The sequence below is a fragment of the Bos indicus genome, chromosome 23 (assembly GCF_029378745.1).
Source record: "Bos indicus isolate NIAB-ARS_2022 breed Sahiwal x Tharparkar chromosome 23, NIAB-ARS_B.indTharparkar_mat_pri_1.0, whole genome shotgun sequence".
Taxonomy (NCBI): domain Eukaryota; kingdom Metazoa; phylum Chordata; class Mammalia; order Artiodactyla; family Bovidae; genus Bos; species Bos indicus.
The window spans coordinates 10,524,891-10,545,976 of record NC_091782.1 but is presented as its reverse complement, the minus strand read 5'-3'; the positions used below and the strand labels follow the sequence as shown (position 1 = coordinate 10,545,976).

General features: G+C 53.3%; 1 protein-coding gene across 5 annotated transcripts in view; it reads right to left on the bottom strand.

Moving 5' to 3' along the window:
• The window catches only part of ANKS1A (ankyrin repeat and sterile alpha motif domain containing 1A), a 169,326-nt gene that overhangs the window by 21,899 nt on the left and 126,341 nt on the right, over window positions 1-21,086 (bottom strand). For 4 of the 5 annotated variants that reach the window (XM_019985677.2, XM_019985676.2, XM_019985678.2 and 1 more), the window contains 2 exons: window positions 6,556-6,622; window positions 1,525-1,631 (listed from right to left, as the gene is read on the bottom strand). In XM_019985677.2, the coding sequence (XP_019841236.2) occupies window positions 1,525-1,631; window positions 6,556-6,622 (174 nt within the window). Of the gene's footprint in view, window positions 1-1,524; window positions 1,632-2,140; window positions 2,891-6,555; window positions 6,623-21,086 lie in introns of those variants that run through there. The other variant, XM_070777398.1, reaches the window with a different exon arrangement.

The following is a 21,086-nucleotide window of genomic DNA, read 5'->3' as shown; positions in this document are numbered from 1 at the left end:
GCTCAGAGGCGCAAGGCCCCTCACCGGCCGGCACCAAGGGCGCGGTGCACTCACTCACTGGCTGAACACTCACCTCCGTTTTGGGTTTGCTGGCCTTCCCCAAGGAACCTGGTAAGTCAGGGATTAGGTTATAAGAACCATAAATATACTCAGTTCAAGTTAAAAAAAAAAAAAGCTATTTAAAACCTAGTATTTTTAAAAGCTGAAAAATAACTGGCCTCAAGTTGGCTTGGGAAGGGTGGCTTGCAGCAGCCTTCGCTGTCTGCCCTGGGACACAGACAACCTGGTGGGGTGAGCTGTCCCAGTCAGGGTCCCCCGCGGTGCCTTGGGCCAGCTCCCTGGGTGGCCCACTACTTGGGAGGTGCCCAATGCCACCCCGTCAGTGAGAGCCCCACAGAGACCCACTCTGGACAGTAAAGGGCAGGGGGAGCCCTGGGTCCACTGACCACCACCCTCAATCACAGCGGCCGAGGGGGCTGCGTGGTCAGGGATCTGCTTCAGGGAGCGGAGGCACCTCAGTGTCCACTCGGGACTGCACCCTGGAAATCGTGAGAGGCGGGACAGGCCCACCAGGAAGGAAGGAACCTCAAACCAGCTCCCAACACAGCACGGGCAAGAAGGCGACTTCAAGCATCTAAAAGGCACCACTCCCACTCCCCTTAGCCACCAGTGAGAAACAGGCCGTGTGCGTGGCAGCGAAGCAGGACCCTCAGACCCGGAGTGCCAGGCTCGTGTCCTACCCTCCCCAGTTCCCAGAGACGTGAGCATGAGTAAGACAGTCCACTGCTCTGGGTCTGGAAAATGAAGATGGAGATGTGAGTGCACATCTCAGGGCTGCTGGGAGAGTCAGTGAGCACCTCCCCGCACCCAGAGTGCTAACAGGACGCGTCAGCTCTGTCCCCACCACTGCGCTCAACCTAGGGGAGGGCTTCCCGAGGAGATTCAGGCATGGGCACCCCGCCCACAGCTGCTTCTTGGACCTATACAGGGAGCCCTGGGTCTGGACCCAGGGTCCGGGTGGGCCCCTGCTCCACAGAGAGGATACTTGGGTTTTTCTTTCTTTCTGAGCTGTTGTGCTTTGCAAGAAGAGAATGCAAAGTTACACCTCAGTAAAGCAGCCGATCCTTCCCACCCCCACTCAGCCTCCCATCTGGGCCACCCATGAGGCCACCAGCCCACTACCAGGCCTTCGTGCCAGAGACCTTCTGACTTCAGTGACCACAGGCTTGACAGTAAAGTTTTGGGGAACAAAGGGAGCTTCTGGCATCTGGCTGGGATCTGAGACCCGGGATCTGAGAGGGAGACAGGAGTGGACCAAGGGATGTGTCAGGGACACTGCTTCTCCGATGTGAACTTGCAAAGAGTCCTCCCGACAGGGTGTGCCCAGAGCAGTGCTGACAAAGCAGCGCCACCGCCGCGTCCAGCCGCGCGGCCCCTCTTCCTGGGACACAGGTCTACGTACAGTTTCCACCTCCAGTGGGGCCTGGGGTGCGGGAGCGGCCTCCCCCAGGGCTGGGCACTCACCAGGAAGCGGACATCGTCAAAGCCGTTGAGAAGCAGCCTGCTCTCATACTGCTGCAGCCCCACGGCCTCCAGCCACTCCCCGACGCTCTGTTCCAGCGGCCGCGCACCTGACGAGAGAGGAATCGGCAGACGCTTGAAAAGGGAGAAACCATTGAGGCGGTAGCAGCGGCACTCGGAGGAAGACAGATGGCACTGCCACACCATCGTCATTACCACGGAGCAGCCACACTCGGGACCGGAGGCAGGCGAGCGCCGGGCCCGCGGCCCCTCCTCCGCGGGTGGCGCAAGGGCACCGGGCGGCCGCCGCCCACTCCCACGCCCCCCGGGGTCTGGCGGCCCGGGGGGCCGGGGGAGCTGACCCCCTAGGCTCTCCGGGTCGGCGCTCGTCCGCCTGCACGCAGGAATTTCACAAAGTCCGTCCCCACAGGCCCCAGAAGGGGCGGGGGACGAGGGACCAGTCCCACGACCTTGCAGCCCAGGCCAGTCAGGGGCGAGCGCGCCTCTTCATGCAGCGGAGGGACACAGGCACAGCGAGGGCTCCGCGCCCGGCCCCGGGCAGCCAGCGCATGCAGCCCAAGCAGCAGGACCCCGGCCCGCGGAGAAAGGAGACTTTTACTTGTCTTCCCCCAGCAGTCCCGGAACAAGCAAACCATGGCCACCAGGCTTTCGTGCGCAGAGGCTCAGGGCAGCGCGGGCCGGGCGGGCACATGGGCGAGGGCTGGGGGCCGGGACCCCACTACACTCCGGCCGCCGGGGAGCGGGCCGTCTCCCGGGGCAGGTCGCTGTCCGCGGGGCTGCCTTCCCAGGCGGGGCTGGGCGGCGGGGGTTGGGCGTTCATCTTCCTCTTCCGACGGTGGCTGTTCCCGTGACTAGCCTGCTCGGGTGGAAAGCAGGCGGGCAGATCCAGTTCTCAGCTAAAGAAGACAAAACCCAGCTCAACAGAACAGAGAAAGGCAGCGGTCCTCTGTCATCTGAGTGGCGCGAGCCTATTTCCCGGTCGGTGCTGCTCTGTCTCTGGCCGAGTGATAAAGGCAGCAGCTGTCTTCCCAGCGTCTCCGGGGCTTGCCTCCCTCCTCTGAGGATGAATATGAAAGGGAGGACCTCATTTGCTCTGCTCCTCGGTAGGACTGGGAGCCTGCCAGTGCAGGGGGGAAAAAAGTTCAGCCCTTCCTGGAAGACCTTGGATGCTCTGAGCTGATCACCTTAACCCCATCTACTTCTCCGGTTCTCGTGGGCAAGAAGAGATGAAAGAAGGAAAAAGGAGAACCAACTACAAAAACATCACCTCCGGAGAAGTCTTGACGCGGTGAAAGTCATTCTGGTGTTCCCAGCACCTTCTGCCCTGTGGGCAGGCCAAGTGGCTTGGTTTAGATAGGAGACCCTGGTGACCCACTGTCCCAGGCTCCCCCTCCTCTGTCCTCTGCAGAACAGATGGTGGTCAGGGCCCTGGCAGCCGGCCTCCCGATGCACGGTAGCAGCTCTGCGAGATGCTGAGTCTGGGGGCGGCCTGGGCCCCCCTGCCCCGGAGCGGGGCCGTCTGCTCCAGGAACCTCGGCAGCGGGCTTCTGAGTGCCTGTGAAATCAAGTGTCCCCCGGCCGCTGATTCATTCCTGCTCGTAATCCCCTGGCCAGGCAGCCGTAGTCCCGCCTGCTGCTGGTGGCTGTGCGCGCGTCCAGAACCGCAGCAGAATGCTTTGTCTAAAGGCTCCTGGGCTCCACACTGCCTGCTGTCAGCTCTACAGTCCTTGCTCACTCTCGTTACGTCTGGCCCTCCCCCTCCTCCCCTCCCCTCCCCCACCCTTCCACGCTCAGGAAAATACATCAGGGATCGGACATCTCAGCAGAAGCTGCTGCTGCTGCTGCCACCAAGGGAGAAGGAGACAGCAGCAACCAGCACGGGAGCAAAAGGACGGATTCTCCCAACAGATCCTCCAGGATCAGCTGTTGGCCAATGTGTACATGTACGAAAGCCAGAGACGGCCGAACTTTACCTCCAGCTCCAGGGGCTGCAGACAGCTGATCAGGGAGAACAGAGAAGGAACGTCCTACAGTTTTGGCCGATAGTTTCTAGGACAGCCAGACAGGGGACAGAGGAGTGACACTCTCCTGAGGGCACAGCCTATAGGTGAAGTCACCCCCCGACCCCATCATTTCAGGAATGGCTGTGCCTCTCTGCCAAGAAGATAAGCCACGAGGTATCACAAAAACAGGTGACACAATAAGGACAGGACAACAGAGTTCTCGGGTGAGTGCACCAATCAACTTAGGAAGTGACTTCTCTCCAGGCTGTGAGAACCCAGCAGGGAAGCGCCAGGCCCCCAGCAGGCTGGTGAAAATCAGGGGAGGAGGACACGGCCGGGGACTCCAAGGACAAGTGGAAACTGGGACCAAACCTCCAGTCCAGCTGCGGAGACCAAACCCGGGGACCACACGCCACCCTCTAAACGTGCTGCGAGATACCTGCCCCCAGCAGGCTGGCCCGCTGCTCTCCCGGGACACAGGGCCCCTGGAGCAGCCCACGTTCAACACCTACTCAACCACTGAAACAGCTGATGGCAGCAAAACAAAGTCAAGCGTTTTCTTTCACTGGCTGAACAGCACAGGCCCTTGGTGAAAGCAGCCAGAGTGGGCTGGGCCGGGGAAGGCCTGCCCTCCCTGGATTCCTGACAGCGGGACAAGCTGGCAAACAGGCCCGTCGGGATACAGGTCACCAGCTCTAGTGCCAGACACTCAGGGGCCCACAGCCCAAAATAAGAGTTAGATTCAAGCACCATCTTGGGGTCTCGGCTTTCAGGACACGATCCCTGCAAAACCAGTCACAGCAGGCAACGCCCTGCTTAGCTAAGGGCTGCCTGCCTGCGAGTCTGCTCTTCCTCCTGGGATGGCGACCCCTGAGCCCAGGTCTCCTCTCCTAGATCCAGAAACCAAGGATGGTTTGGAATCTGACACTGATCATTCAAAATGAAGAAGAAATCTGGTTAGGGCTTAGCTGAAGGCTGGTGCTCTCTGAGGTCCTGGGGAAAGTCCCCTCTGACACATCAGACAGAGGTTACGGGCAGACCAGAGCCCCACTCCACCCTTCACAGTCCGGCCACCCCACAGACACTGCAGGCTGGGACTCTGCAGTGCGGGTGGACGCACCCTCTGCTCAGGTGGCCACCTTTGTGTACTCACCCTCAACTTTCCTAAGCTGGGGTCTGGAGGATGCTACTCAGTGCTACTAAAAACACTGTGTGCTGGGAGCCAGAAACCTAGGTGGGTAGCCGGACCATCTCTCGCCATTCACGTGGGTTCATGGGGCGTGAGATTTGGAGGGTGGGGCACACAGGGCAAGGAAAGGGCTCACTCTCACCAAGTCTAAGAAGAAGGACTCTTCCAAACGAGTGTTTTCCAGAAGGGCTGTCGCATCTCCCGATTAACCAAAGCCAAGAGGTAACGGCCTGCTTCTGCGCCAACCTCTCGAGCATACACAACTGATGTAAGCTCCTCAGACGCAGAGAGGCACAGGGAAGCGGAGACCAGCCTCAACTGAACTGACTGCAGCCAACCCATCCCCGCTGCCCATAGAGAACAGTTTTGAAAATGGCCACAGTCTGTCTCGGTCCTAAACATTATCCCCAATAAACACTTGCTCCTGGCAAAGCCTGCAAACCACAATTAAGCTCCCTGGACTGTATCTATTAAAGTGCCATGAAACAGAGCCACAAACTCTTAGCCAGAAGAGCCACATGTGCAGACCTCTCGCATAATCCATGACTGGTAAAGATGGACCCAACCCAATCGGGCCTTCTCTGCTAGAGTCCAGGGAAACACGGCTGCTGAACAGAAGGTGGCTCGAGGAACCCAGTGGGTTTCTCAGTATGAGGAAGTAATTGTTTCATGGACAGAAACAAGCACCGCTTCACCTCAAGTATTTGTATGTATTACTTAACTTTAACAAGTGAAAAGAGGTAAGTATGATTATCCAAATGTTGTCGATAGGAAACCGTGGGCTCACAGGGAGTGAGCACCTTGCCCTGGACACACGCACATGTAGAATCAGGCTTTGAGACAGGGCCGAGGCTCCCCACAAGGCCCGTGGCCTCAGCAGCAGCTTTCTCGCTGAGGTTCATGCTTGCCCCGTCGTCCACCGGACTTCCTGCCAGGGCCAGGGGCTCATGCGGGAACGGCCCATTCCACTCTGGGCTCACAGGGCAGTCTTGGAAACAGCCTCCCGACTGAACAAGGAAGCCGCCCCTTAAGTGCAGAGGGAGCCTTCCCTGATGACGGGAAGAGGCCAGCTCCTCAGCTTCTGTCCGCCCAGGTGCCCTGGTGGCAAAAGTGCCTTCAGAGGCTTAAGGGGAGGGTGTGAGAGGTGCTCTGAGAGGCACCGTAAGAATGTCACCTCATGAGCAAGCTGCGTAACCATAGTTCTATCGCCAAGGAAAACAGCTCAGGTAGGGCCTCCCTAGTGCCTTTGTTTCAAACAAAGGCAGGTAGAGCTCACCTGCAGGGCTTTGAAATGAAAAGAATAACCCAAGTAACAGTGCTCTGAAGTGAACATGGTGAATAAATGGAAAAATGGAGAAACAGACACGAGGAGGGAACAGCAAATCTAGCCCTTCCAGGCGATCAGGTGAAGAGCCCACGCCAGGGCACTGCCACCGTCATGGGTCAGGAGGGCCCAAGCCACGTTCCCGGGGAGACGCAGAGCCGCCCGGGAGGCTGGGGCCAACTCAAGGAGCAGCCCCCGTGAGCCAACCAGAGAAAGCCCACGTTCAGGAAAATAACAGTGATAGTCGTTCCCTTTTTAAAACGGAGCTTCCTCACAGACAGCCTAAGATGCCTCTGTCCACTTTCCTCTCCTCTATGCCAAAGGAGTCATGGCTCCTAAAATCACAGCTGGGCGGGCGGTGTAGACGCGAGCGTGATGTGGTCTGGGCTGACCTCTCTCACCCCTAAACGTCTGTCCTCTGGGTCAGAGAAATGTCTGAGTCAGAAGGGAGCAAGAGGGCTGCGTCCCGCGGGGGAAATGGCTGTGTGGTACGGTACCTGAGATCCTCTGCTGTTCCTGAGAAAAGTCGATCCCTTCTCCAATAGAGCTCATGATCTTCTCAATCTGAGACAGAAGAGAAAGGAACAAGACAGGCTGTGAGGCTCAAGTCAGACACTGCCAGCTCACCAGCAGCGCGTGCAGGGACAGGCCTCCAGGACTCTTCCAGATGACGCCAAGGTCCAGCACTGACCTGCGAGGTTTCAGAGCTCACACAGGTCAAGAAAGGCTCTTCTCTGGCCCCTGCCCCCGAGGGTCTAAAGACGTGCTCTGAAGGGAGTGAGTGGGTAACAATCGGGGCTCAGCTGCTGGAAACGCCCAAATGCCTCCCTTCCGAGGCAATTTATACATCACTTCCCCCACCCTCCAGCCTTTCCAGACCCAGTGGAGACCGCGTGGAGGGTGCGAGAGCAGGCCAGGGCAGGCGCCCTCCACTGCTCCTGCTAGAATCTAAATTTCATGAGGACAGAGGCTGCGCCAGCTCTGTTCCGGGCTGTACCCACCGCACCTGGAGCAGGGCCTGGCAATTTGTAAGCACCTCATAGATAATTGCTACTGCGTGACCACCAGCTCTGAGGTGTGGGGACATTTTCTAGAGCTCAGACCAGCAGAGCCCTGGAATGGGCATGTAACCCTAAACGGAGGAGCTTTTGCTCCCTGGAGGTGGGCAGTCCTGCACACAGCTCCACACTGGGGGTTGAAGAGGGCAGACGCTTGTCCTTCCCCTGGATCACAGCACACAGAGCTGGTCTCTGAGTAGCCAGATGTCTCCAGCATCGCCCCTCCCCGCCATGTGGACCACCTGTCCCAGCCATCTGGCTTTGGTCACCCGGAGCTAGATCCAAGCCCCCTGCTCCGGGAAACCTGGCCAGGGGCAGGACCAGGCGGGGGCAGGAGGAGGAGCCCCACCCACCCCCACCCCCCCCGCCCCCGCCCCCAGCGTAGTGTGATAATGAGCTCATTCACTGCTCTTTTTCTAAAGAAAGGAAAAAAAGACCTCCTGTACCAGGACGTGGATGCTTTTTCCTCTAAGTGCAAGTAAGGAGCCTTAGGTCTGACAGTCAGAAAAATAACAACTCTCCAGCCAGCGTCCAGCTGGCACACAAAGGCAGTACATTTGAGCCTGGCTGAACAACATGGGATAAACACCTCCTCTACCCGGCAGCCAGGGCACAGGAAGGTCTTCTCCTCCACCACAGAAATGCCTGCTGGCTCAGGCAGGCATGCAGTCCCCTGACTGTTTGTTAATGCACACATTAACTCCAGCCCCCAGCTCTGCAAAAGCAGAGGAAACACTTCTCACCGGGGCGGCAAACCTCATCGACTGGGCAGCCCAGAGGCTGGCATGGGAAGCAGGTCTGCTGCGCCCCTCCAAGAGAAGGCCCCTCCCACTCAGCCCTCCCCAGAGCACCCCTTTCTCTGGCCCTGCCCATTTCAAGTGCATTTGGCTTAAGACCTGGCTCTCGGTAGATGCTCAATAAAAAGTTAGCTTGCTCCCCACTCCCCTTCTGTTGTCCACAGCGCTCTGATCTAGTACAGTTTTAAAACATATTTTTACTTATTTTTGTACAGGTAATACTTCGCATGATTCAAAATTCAAAAGATGCAAAAGGTTATTCAGAGAAAGGCCTCTTTCTGACCGCTGTCTCCGAGCTGCCTATAGTTCTTCTCCCTGGAGGCAACCAGCATAACCTGCTTCTCAAGCATCTCTTAGGTCTATTCGCAAGTAAGCAATTATGTGGATGTACTCCACACCACCCCCCAACTCCGACAGAGCTATTCCAAGTGCGCTTCTCTGGATCTCGGTTTTTCCACTTAATAATAATAATTCCACATTTTGGAATTCTTGCCACAGTTCACAAAGAACACTTTTTTTGTTTTTTAAACGGAGGCGATATAGTCAGCCAGTGTTCACCTGTCTTTGAAGAGGGGGCATGCGTGTGGCATTCTCGATCGTCTCTCTTTCTAAACAGTACTACAATGAATACTGATCCACATACACCTTTGAACCCAAGTACGTCTGTAAAGTAGTTCCTAGGTATTTCCTGAGACTTCTTCCAGACACAGAATCTGGAGTTAGCAGCAGGGAGCTCACAGGTCATACAATCCCGGCTCTCACACCACTTTAGTCTAACGGGACTGAAGACATCCCAGGGAGGGGGCCCTGGCTAACTCTCCCAGTCAGTTTGCCCCATTTGCAGAAAGCACCAAGTTATAGAACATTTGTCTTTCTACATATTTAAACTTTTTCCCTGATGTCACCTGCTCTTCCATAGAAAACGCTTCGGGATATGTGGAGACAGCTCTTGCCTTCCAGATAAACCGCTCTCCAATTCCCAGGCTACAAGGCCTGACCTGGCGTTTAATGACACACCGGTCATTACAGGGCAGAAGCCTCACACCTGAGCAAAGAGCAGGCACTCAACAGAGATCTGCTGAGGTGGCTTCTGTTTCCTTTTCTGCATTTATAGGAGAAAAGTAGGCTGCTAAAGTGAGGAAACTTCCTTACAAGTAAGTGCATTTACTTGTTGGGTGTTGGGTCCTTATCTCTGGAATGGGCCTACCAGCCGGGATCCCTGAGGGGGTGAGTGTGGGAGGACCACCACAGCAAACACCAGGAGGGATGGAATCCAGTGTTCTATCTGCCCTTCTACCCACCAGGCCCGGCTCATGGTGAGAGGGGCAACTGACTGATGAAAAAAGCCCAGTGTCCACTTAGTTAATGCCAACAATGAAAAGCTATTTTCCCAAGGCCACACAGTCAGGGTGGGAAAAGCTCAAGTGGAAGGTGACTCCAAAGTGTCTTTTGAAATAAAGTCAAGTCACCTACATTATATATTTCATGATTATCATATAATCAATCACCTAACACCAAAGCCCCAACTGGCCTGTAGAGTCAGTGTCTCCTGGTTGCCCAGTTCATGACATTCTGCCAAAGTCCCTTTTGAAGTCAGGAAGAGCAGAGCTGGACACCTCTCTGCTCGGCTTCCTCCTGCAGGCCCCAGGGGTTGCCCTCAGGCAACCTGTAAGTGGCCAGGAAGAGTCCGGCCTTCCCAGCTGCTGGGTGCTTCGGTCCGCAGCAGGTGCACAGGGCGCTCTCAGGGCCATGCCATCCAACCTAGAAAGTGCGCTTTGTTTTCTGTGAACTGTGGCGGCTGAGGCCAGCTGCGAAGATTCTAGTTTACAGAGGATCTGAGAGTTCTCCCAACAACTTGCAGCCCAGGAGCCCTTCCAGCCTTGGTGGGAGTGCAGGGCGAGGAGGGAAGTGGCCATGACGTCCGTGCGGGCAGAGACTGGCACAGCTCTGCCCAGGCCCTCATCCCGGGCTGTGGAGGCTGGAGGAGCCGGATCTCATCACCTCCCCCTGCCACAGCCCCAGGGCCCCAGGACCAGCAAAGGGGGAATGTGGTCATTTCTGGACAAAGAGGAGCAGCCACAGAAGACAGATACTGCTCTGATCCTCACACTTGGGGGTAGTTTAACTATTTAGGCTTGAGTTAAACAATCTGATTAGGCTGTTTTCCCAGAAACATTCTGCACCTCAGGGGAATGTCGGGGGAAGAGGCTGGCAGAACAGAACGGAACAGTTCAACATTCTCTGGTTTTTTTATTGCTTAAGATCCGTGACGTTTTTGGAGAGAGGTGGGAAATGGCCACACTTTTAATAGTGCACTTCATGTCAACTCTATAAAGAGCTTGTATTTGTGTTTAGTAAAGCCTGAAAGTTATCACCATAATGGACTCATCTATTCTATAAAATGCTTGCAAATATTCCATTTTCAGCAAGTATTCAGGCTTTCTTTTTTTTCCTCCTACCTGGGCTGTATAAAAATATGTTCTCTGTATGGCTGAAAACAACCAAAACCACACACTAGGGACCCTGCTGCCAAGGCCCTCTCTCATCTGCTGGTTCAGAACACAGGACCCTGGTGCCCAAAGGCTGGCAACAGGAAGAGACACTCTATATACAGACAGGTTCACTCTCCCGTCACCATCACCTGGCTGCCGGGAGCAACTCAGATCACGTCAGGCTTTTCCATGGACACTGGGAGTGAGGGGAGGGAGAAGACAAAGCCTTGGGGAAAAGTACTTCCTGGGCTTTGCTGGGTCTTCTGTGCCCCAGAGGTGAGTTGGGTACAGGCAGTCCAAGGAGGACCACAGCCTCGGGACAGCGAGGCTCCCTCCTAGGAGGTGGCACAGGTGAGAAGCAAGGGCGATGTGCCTGGGCTCCGAGTGCAAAAACGTCGGGGGACCAGGAATCAGTCCGGTCATAAGATGAGCCTCACCGAGAGCAGGAAGGCAAAGGGGTCACCTTGCTTCTACCTTTTGCGGCAAACAGGAACATAACGGGAGGTGTTTCTGGAACTGAATTTGGCTCCTCATGTCAGACATGTCCCCCCAACCCCCACCCCCGTCTGTTGCCCAGTGAGCTGTCAGCTCCCGAGGACCCTCTCACGAGTGACAGCTCCTCAGGGCCCTCCCATGAGATGGAAAACACAGTCCCGCTGGGCCTGTACCACCAGGACTGGGGACGCCGTCTCTCCCTTTTGCTGCCCCGGAGACCGACTCCTTTATTGGCCTGGAGACACCCCACGCTTGCACTGTAACTTCCCCACTAGCTCTTTTACGGTGTGTCCCGGGGACCCGAGAGGCCCAGTAAAGGTGAGGACCCTGGCTCAAGCTGTTTCTTCTAGAGGCCGCACGGCGCCTGCCCAGAGCTGGTACGTGAAGGTGACAAACGAGTTACCACTTGTTAAATGCCCGGGCCAGCCTCGTCGCCTCACCAACACGGTAGGAGGGGAAGGGCACGTGACACCTCTGGACCTCAGTCTGGATTCTCTAACTCCCCTCCGCATTTTTATCTTTTTCCCACCTCCCTGGGTCTCTGGCACAGGGACCTCACACCCCACGACTACCAGCCGGCCCCTTCCCTCAACAGTCCTGCTCAGCCTAGCTCACTGCCAAGCGGACTTGCCACCCCATTTCTCAGGTGAGAACGCTGCAGCTCTGCCGGCGCCTACCCCATCCCCCACTGATGGCACCACTCTGAGGGACCGATGCTGCTCTGTGTGTGAGGAACCAGGGCCAGACGCCCTCCTCAGGCCAGACGGCCCTGCTCAGACAGCGCCCCCCATTCCCAGGCGCACAGGCGGAGTCCTCGCCTCCCTGGAGGCCCAAGCCCCTGCCACCAAGTGACCGACGATGCCAGACTGGCTGTTCCGCGGTGCGAGGTTCCCTGATGCCGCCGCCACCGCCTCCCAGCCCAGAGAGCACAGAAGAATTCATCGCCATCTCTTTGTTTTCCGCCCTCAGCAGCAGATAGGACTCCTCCGCCTAGAGCAGGCTTTGATTCCCCTCATTTGATAAAAGGTCACCGGCCAGGGTCTGAGTTATTTTTTCCCCTCTCCCCCCAGACTGAATCACACCAGGCCTTGGAAAGACAAAGATGGATTGAAGTAAATTATTTGTCCTGATTTTCTAACCTTGCCAACTGTGTTTAGTGGAGGGAGACAGGACTGGAGGGGGAGGGGAGCAGTGGCCAGCAGGGGATGAATACGTATCTGCAGCGGTGGGTGGGTGGGGGGGGTTGTCCCTCCCCAGGCAGCTCCACGAACAATGAGTCACTTCTTCTCCACGGAGCACAGCTAGTCTCCAGCTCATGGTGGGGGGCTTTAGACCTTTGCCATATTTATAGTATTCCCATCTGAATCCCTTTTACATTGTCACCTTCCTTCTCAATCTCACTTTTCCTATGAGGCTGAGAGACCACAGAGCTGTTACGTTTCTGAAGTCCCTGTCCTTTGGTCTGGGACGCAGGCTCAGATGAAAGCCTGTGTGTGTCTGCCCCAGGCTACACTTCCTGACCCCCGTCTAAGTCTCCAACTCCCTTTCCCCTCCTCATTTTTATCCTTTACACACCTCTTGGGAGGCTGATACCCACCGTGCTCCCCAAAGTATCGTGCACCCCACAACTACCAGCTGGCCCTTTCCTTGACCAACGCCCATGCCCCAGACTGGCCACTTGGCGGAAAGTAAAGGAGACTTGCCAAGTGACCTTCTCGTGCTAGGACAGCCTCCTCTACAAGGACTCTTTTACCTAAAAGCCCCAAGAAACTGCTGAAAGAAGAGAAAAGGTGGGAGACCTAGATTCCAATTAACTTTATTATTGCTACCACAGAACTCTGGGTTATGCGCCAAGTATGGGCTTTAATAAGTGGGACAAGACTCTAAAAGATTAATGAGGATTATGTATTTGGGTTCCTGTCCAATTTATGCAATCTACTTTCTATCAGGAGTAGGCTGGTTTGGGGGAGGAGGAAGCCGCTCAGAGAGGTGCAGTTCTCTCAAACACTGGGAAATCTGTCTCTTGGTCCTTCTTTGGTTTTTCTTTTACCATCAGCAACCTTCCCTTGTTGGTCCTGCTCTTCCAGAGCTTGAATTCCACTGCAGTGCGCTGCACTGTGTGTCTGGCTACGGACTAAAGTGGCCCAAAGCAAACACCCCAGGCGCCCACTCAGGATTGATTTCCTCAGCACTGTGGCCAGGGAGAGAAAGGGGTTCTTCTATATCCATCAGCTCCTCAGACTCTGCAGGGGAACACTTGCTGTGTAATATCAAAGGAGACGAATGTGGAATTTTGAGCACCAAATTATATACACTGAAGAAGTAAAAAAAAGAAAAAATTACATATACTTAACACAAATACACTACCAACATCCATCAGATGCCCTGAGGCTTCCTACAGTCTGCCACTCCCAGTCATCTCTGTGAAACAGAAGTTGGATGAAGCTGATAGAGTCCCCCAAATTCATTTTAAATCACTAGGTAAAATCTTTCAGATAAGCCTTATACAAAAGAACACACATTGCACTGATTCCATTTATATAATGTTCCAGAAAAGGCAGACGAACATCCAGCATTAGGAAGAACAGTTGCTGGTGGGGTAGGAAAGGGTAAAGATTGACTGGGCAGGGACATGAGGGAACTTCCTGGGGTGATGGTAATATCCCATATCTTGACAGAATTTGGGTCATACAAATATATGTATTTATCAAAACTCAGGGAAAGGTGGACTCATGGTTTAAGTCTTTCATTTGCATTAACCTCCCCTCAAATTGATAAACAAATACCAAACTCTAGATAATGACATACCTGTTAAAATGTTTAGTGATGACATGTACTGATGTCTGCAAGTTATTTTGAAATGCATCACAATATAACATCTATTTTTCAGAGGTCTGAGGGCTTAACAGATATGAGATAAAGCAAGAACAGCAAAATCTAATTGCAATCTAGGCTGTAGGTGGTGAATATACAGGCATTCACTCACTGTTCAAAAGTCTCTTTCAAGTTTTTTGTATGTTAGAAGATTTTCATAAAATACTGGGATAAAGATCTCTTTCAGGATCAAATCTTTTAGAGAATAATAAATGGTAAGACCAACGCTGGTCTGAGTTTCCTCATTTGTAATGAGCTCTGCTCAACATGCTAATGAGCAGAAACATGCCCAACAGGCAAAGGAAACAAAGAGAAAGGAATGTGGGAACTCCGACTGACTTCACCATTATTCTGAGTCACAAAGCTTCAGGGTTAAGGGCTGTCAGCCCTGCTCCTCCGCAGTGTGGCGTTCTCTCTTCTGGAACTCAGGCTAACCCCAGACTTGCCGGACTGAAAACTCAATTATCAGTGTTCCCAGGGATGAACAGGCCCTGGGAAACTGGTTCTTATTAATCAGACTCAAAAGACACTGATCCCTCCTTTGGTGGGCTGCTTTAGCACGATAAGCAGCACGTTAGGATACTTGGCTAGTATCCTCTACTGGCCGAAATCAATCAAATGGGATCAAAGCCATCCTCAGAATACTGCACAGGCAAGAAGTGTGGACCATGCCAAGAGCTTGTTCAGTGACCCCCTTCCTACTTCAGGAGGTCATCCTGAAAATCAGGACAGGTGCTCACAGCAAGCAAGGTACCCTTCTTGGAAAGCACTTAGATCAATGCTGTTAACACTCCAGCTTTCCAGGGTGGACAGGTTCCAGGCTTAGGTTCCTGCAGGGGGGTGCTGTGCCCTCCGCGTTACCAGCTGGGGCGGGGGTCTGGGCAGGGGGACTACAAGCCATCCCATTTAATGCTTTTAAATTATTTTAATATATGTGTGTTTTTGGCTGCACTGGGTCTTTGTCGCTGTCCATGGGCGTCCTCTAGTTGCAGCACGTGGGGGCTGCTCTCCAGCTACAGCACACAGGCTGTTCACTGCGGCGGCTTCTCTCGTCTCGGAGCACCAGCTTTAGGCATGTGCGCCTCAGTAGTTACAGCGCACAGGCTTAGTTGCCCTGTGGCATGCGGAATCTTCCTGGACCAGGACAGGGATTGAAGCGGTGTCCCCTGTCTTGTAAGGCACAGTCTTCACCACTGGCCCACCAGGGAAGTCCCCTCCCATTTTAATGATGAGGAAACCAAACATCAGAAAAGTTAAAATAACTTTTAGCTTAAAGAACATGATCACAGAGCTAGAAATATGTGGCCAGTGCCTGATTATCTTTCTAATTCAACTTATTTAGGGCCTAACTTCTACTCTAGGAAAACTCAAGAGTACAATTTTAAATACGTGGGACTGAGGACACTGGAACAAGAAACCTGAGTTCAAAATCCACTTAAGGGACTTCCCTGGTCCAGTGGTTAAGATTCTGTGCCCCCGCTGCAAACAGTATGGGTTCAATCCCTGGTCAGGGATCTAGGATCCCCTATGCTGCCCAGTGAAGCCCCCCAAAAAATCCACTTATTTAGTTGTGGAATCTTGGATAAGTCATTTAACATTTCTTTCAATTTCTCTTTCTATAAAATGTGAACAAAAAAATTCGTCATTCAGGCAATCACCGTTACAGGCAAATTACTTGACTTCTCATCCTTACCCTTGTGGCTCAGCTGGCAAAGAATCCGCCTGTAAGGCGGGAGACCTGGGTTCGATCTCTGTGTTGGAAAGATCCCCTGGAAAAGGCAACGGCTACCCACTCCAGTATTCTGGCCTGGAGAATTCTGTGGACTGTTCAGTCCATGGGGCTGCAAAGAGTCAGACACGACTGAGTGACTTTCACTTTCACTTTCTTTCACTTTCTCATTCTTAAGCCTCAGTTTTCACAAAGGCAAGATGGAGACCTCAACATGAGGCTGCTGTCAAGATCTGAGACAGCACATGAGGAGTCTTAGAGAAGTGTTTGGTTCCCAAACAGAGCTGCAATGCGGAGTTAACTTACTGAGACACGAGTCTGAGCAAGCTCTGCACCGCCTGAAAGACGTGGGCTTCCCTGGATGACATCACCCTGGGAGGAAAGACAAGGTCCTCTCGGCTGCAAGCACAGAGGGAGAGACCTGCTCCTTCTCCAGAGGCAGTGTTTGTCTACCCCGGCTCCGGGGAGACTCGGGGCCTGCCATGTCCTGGGGCCCCGGCAGGAGGTACTAAAGTGCCTTCTTAAATTAAGTCCTTGGAAAAATAGGGTTGAGCCTAAGAGCCATTTAGCTTTCGCTCTGTAACCCACTTGAGCAGATGTCAGCCTCCCTCACGCAGAGAAACATCTGCAGTCCTTGTGAAACCACAGAGGCTGGTGGAGTGTCCATGCAGGCCCTTCCTCACCCGCTTCAGCTTACAGAGCTTAGATGGTGTGTGCACATGTGAGTCACAGTCATCTGGTTCCAGAGGAAACAGAATTCCACCTAAAAACAAGTTAATCAAAACCCAGATTCCTTTGTTTAAAAAAAAAAACGACTGACCAGCGGGAAAGGGGTTCTTTCTTCTGGCAGAAACTGTTGGAACATGCTGTGTGAACAATAGCTCACATCCTGGACACTCAGCTGGAGGCTGCTTCTCCATTCAGGACAAAATGTTTCATGTGAGGGAGGTGACGCCTTTCTACCAGCAAGAGACAGAGGACCAGGGACAGTACTCAGCAGAGGAGAGCGAGGAGAGGGAGAAGAGGGAGAAGGCCTAGAGGCACCAACCCCTCACCTCAGAGAAATCTGGGGAAACAGGTGGACGAGGGAAAATCACATGGTCACCTGTGATGAGGTGACACCTACCCTGCAAGTCTGTTAATGATTTTGCTTAACTATGGTTTTTCCAGTAGTCATGTATGGATATGAGAGCTGGATCATAAAGAAGACTGAGTGCTGAAGAATTCATACTTTCAAACTGTGGTGCTAGACAAGACTCTTGAGAGTCCCCTGGACTGCAAGGAGATCAAACCAGTCAATCCTAAAGGAAATCAACGTTGAATACGAACTGGAAAGACTGATACTGAAGCGGAAGCTCCAATACTCTGGCCACCTGACGCGAAGAGCCGACTCACTGGATAAGACCCTGATGCTGGGAAAGATTGAGAGCAGGAGGAGAAGGGGGCAACTGAGGATGAGAGGGTTGGATAACATCACCGACAAAATGGACATGAATTTGAGCAAACTCTGGGAGACAGTGGAGGACAGAGGAGCCTGGTTTGCTGCAGTCCATGGGGTCGCCAAGACTCAGACACGACTTAGCGACTGAACACACACACAACTGAGCAACAAATTAGCCTCTCGTTAATCGACCAATGCTGCCCACACCCACAGGGGCAGGAGCCTCTCAGGCACACCCGGAGTCTTCTGCTTCCACTGGCTGAGGGTTCTGCTCACTAAGAACCAGCTGGGATCATTTCCAAAAATGTTTAAAATGGTTATATGTGTGGACAGAAATAGGCAATTAAATTAAATGCTACAGAAATGAAACAAGTGCAAAAAGCTGTTTCAGTGATGACCAGGTAGATGTTTCCAAGAGACTAATTTTTTTAAATGTGTTCTTGAATTGTGTTGTTGGAGAAATAAACTGTAAAAATTTCTAAAAGGATTCTGTGTACTCAGAGGGCTTCACAAGTGGCTAAATGCTTGCCTCACTTTTGAGAAACTCAGTCTAAAAGTCTGAATCAATCCTCTATTGTAGATGTGATCCATGTAATAAAGAGGACAGAGAATTCCAAATTAGCAGGTCCACACAGAAAGAAAAAGCCCCAGCTTCACAAAGACTAGCCTACATATCTATGCGTTGGGGTTAAATTACAGCGTTTGTACTCTTTTTAAGATGACTTCCTTCTTTAACAGAGTTCTGTGATTAACCAAACAACCCTCGTCCTGATTGGCCACACAGCCACCGTCCTGGGTGGAGCTGGCAGCACTGTCTGATAGACTCTAGCCTCTGCTATCAATACCCTGAGCTCTGCACATAGGAATTCTCAGACCACTGTCATCAAGTAAGCCTAGACTCCCACACAGAACCCTTCTCTGGCTGCTTCCTCCAAAAGGCTAGGAAACAGTTCCAGGTGACTGGAGCATACTTCCAGCCTTTCCTTTTTCCGCACTGAGGTTCCTGTTTGAGCAGCGCCTTACCCACTGCCGTGGTCCAGGGCCAAGCAGCCTGGGCTGTATGACTGCTTCTGGTTACAGAGCCAAGTCCTGGCTTCTTACATACTACCAACTCAGAGCCCACCTCACACAAGTCAAGCTTCCAGCTTCTACTCATGGCATCAGGCACGTGATGAATGGGAACAGCCCTAGGCCCACCTGGATCTCCAGCCAGGAGCACAGGGACAGCAGGGCACTTTAACTGAGACGGGTCCCCTTATGTCCACCTGCTCCCCTTCCCTTCCCCCGGCAAACCACAGGACATGGAGGCAAAGCAACTAGAGTCCTCTAAGTCTCAGAGACGTGTTCTAAACTTGAAGGGCATCCAAGGTCATCCTAAGCAAAAAAACTGAGCTAGGAACTAGTCTGTGCTCTGCCCCAACCCCAATCCCAAAAGGCAGTGCAAAAAAAATCAGGAAAATATCATCCTTATATCTCCTAAACATAATCAGGGAAGATAAGACACATGGAAACCCTCCGTGGGAGTGACAGGTACATGGAGGATAACTCTCGTACGGGTGGGAAGCAGCGCTCAGCGGTGCAGACAACGGTGAGCCTGAGGTGCCTGACCCTGGCTGGGGCTGACGTGGGGCCCACCTCTCAGCCCACTGTTCTCACCAACCCGCGTCCTGCTCAAGATCCCCACTGCGGGGCCCGGCCTCTGCCCCCGCTGCTGCCCCTGAATCTTCACCCTACTACTCCCTTCAGGTCCAGCTCGAGTCGCCTGGGCTCTTCCTGCCGTGCGGGCTAATAGAGCAAAGCATTCCGAATCAGAACAAGGCTTTATCCTTGGTCTGTGACTTTGGCAAAACACACGAACCTACCTTAGTCTTGTCTGTAAATGGAGAAACACCTGCTTCGAGGTTCTAGATGGGGACCGGACGTGATAACAGAGGGTGCGTGCCCGGCACACAGTGGGCATCTGAGAGCTTTGGTGCTCTGCCAGCACCCTTTGGGGACTGAACGCATCCGAGGTTTCTGTCTTCAGATCCTCGCGGCAGAGGTAGCCTGGCCATCCTAACGCAAACGTGTCCATGTAAATATGGTCCAAGGAGGTTCCTGGTCCTTTGACATAAGCCTACCACACCTCTTCCGCTTCTCTTGTATTTCCCATGGGTGCTCCTAGCAAGTACTGAGCGCTGGCCGGGCTGAGTCAATACCCCGTGGAAAACACACAAGGAGTTTTAAAGTGGTTGCACCTTAACAGGTTCTTAGGAATTTGTTCAGGACATACATCTTTCTTCCATCTGAGACTTTTCCTGAAGAGGAAATGAGAGGGGGAAAGTGACGACTTTCCTCACAGCTATGCGGCATCTTGCCTCCTGATCCCTCCACTGCATCCTCACTGCATCACTGCAGGTTCCTGCCGACTTCCTCTTGCATCTCAGCCCCGTGCTGACCTCAACCACAAGGAAATGTGACTGATCCTCTTAAAAAAAAACCCAAAACTGAAATACTTCTTAAATTCCAGACAGTATATTTTATAACACTGTAATTTCAACACTAATAATAAATGACCCATCCACAACCTCCCCACCTGGCTCAGGAAACAGAATACAGCCAATACAACACCGCCCTTCCCGGGTCCCGGCCGCCCTTCCCTGCCCCTGAGGCCACTAGCCTCCTGCAGTGAGTGCGGTCATCTTCCTGCTTTTCCTTTCTGTTGGGCGTCCATGTCTGTACTCCTAAGGAACATGGGTTCCTGTCGCTCTTTTCTGACCATGTGGACAGGAGCACAACTTGAAGTCCCCAAAGGAACACTTCAGGTTCTGGGACCAGAGCTCAGGCACAGGGCTTCCTCTGGCTGGTGAGGAAATGGGGGGCCATGGAAAGGCCCAGCATGTGAAGACACACCAACACGCCCCTGCTTCTCATCAGGCTGGCAGGGTGAGGTCACGTACCTTCTGGGACTCCTGGGAAAACCCACTCCCTACATGGGCAGCAGCATGAAACGACTGTGGATTAAATGCCATGTTCAAGTACACAATCACATGGGCCAACCAGAAAGAACACAGCCTTTCCCAAGCAGTCTCAGTGGAGACCGCCCACCCTGGGAAAGCCCTGGGGACCTGTACTCTTGGGCCTGTTGGCAAGGGAGTCTGGTGCGTTGCGATGACAGAGTACCGGACTTTCTCAGGAAGAACATGAAAGGCTGCACTTGGGAGAGGAAGGGCAGAAGAGACAGTCACGCTGCCTTCTCCACCCTGTGAGGCGCTGCAAGACCCTGGGCCCCCACCCTGCAGAGGCCATCTCTCACCTTGGCTCGCACCAAGATTCCAGAGCGAACACAACCCACCAGTCCCAACTGTTCCGCAAGTATTTATCAAGGCCAAGACTGTTCCCCAGGGGCAGGGGTGTGCGTCTAGGAGGGAGGGAGGGCCTTTGGAAAAGCAGTGGGAGCTACAGCCTCAAGACAACACCACGAGGGAGAGGTTATCAGAGGAGCCAAAGAAAGACCAAGTGTATTCCTGCTAGTGTGAGACCCAGGGCAGCCATTACTTAAAAATATTACTCTACCATCTCTACTGTTGGTTCTTTCTGCCAGTCTGTTTCCCATTCTTGTCTTGTTCGATAAGCAATAACAATTTAAAAGGGGGCTGTGTGCTTATTTCAGAGGCAGCAAAACTGGGGAGACAACTTCCAGCTTCGTCCCTTCGCAGAGTCTGGAATAAGAGGAAAGAGGGAGAAGACAGTGGGGAAGCATTCCGAGCAGGTGTGCTGGCCCCAGGGGTCCTCAGAGAGGAGAAAGGACGGAGGGAAGGCTCGCTGATGCCCCCAAGGGTCCCGGATCCAAGCTCAGGGGTCCCGAGCTGGGCTTCCCAGCTCCACTGTTAATGAGTTACAGAACCTTGTCTAAGATTCTGCCTCTTACAGAATCCAGTGCTTGAGTGACAGAGGGACTCAGAAAGAGAGACAGTGCAAGTTCAGACTGCAGGAGTTTAGTACTCACAGCAACCGAGATCAACAAGATTTGTTTTTCTCAAGTATCTTTGAGCTCAGGCCGTGTGTGTGTGTGTGTGGTTGTACACACACACACCAGAATCTCAAACATGCTCTTACTCTGCTGAAAATAAACAGGACAGCTTTAGTCAAAACTGTGAAGT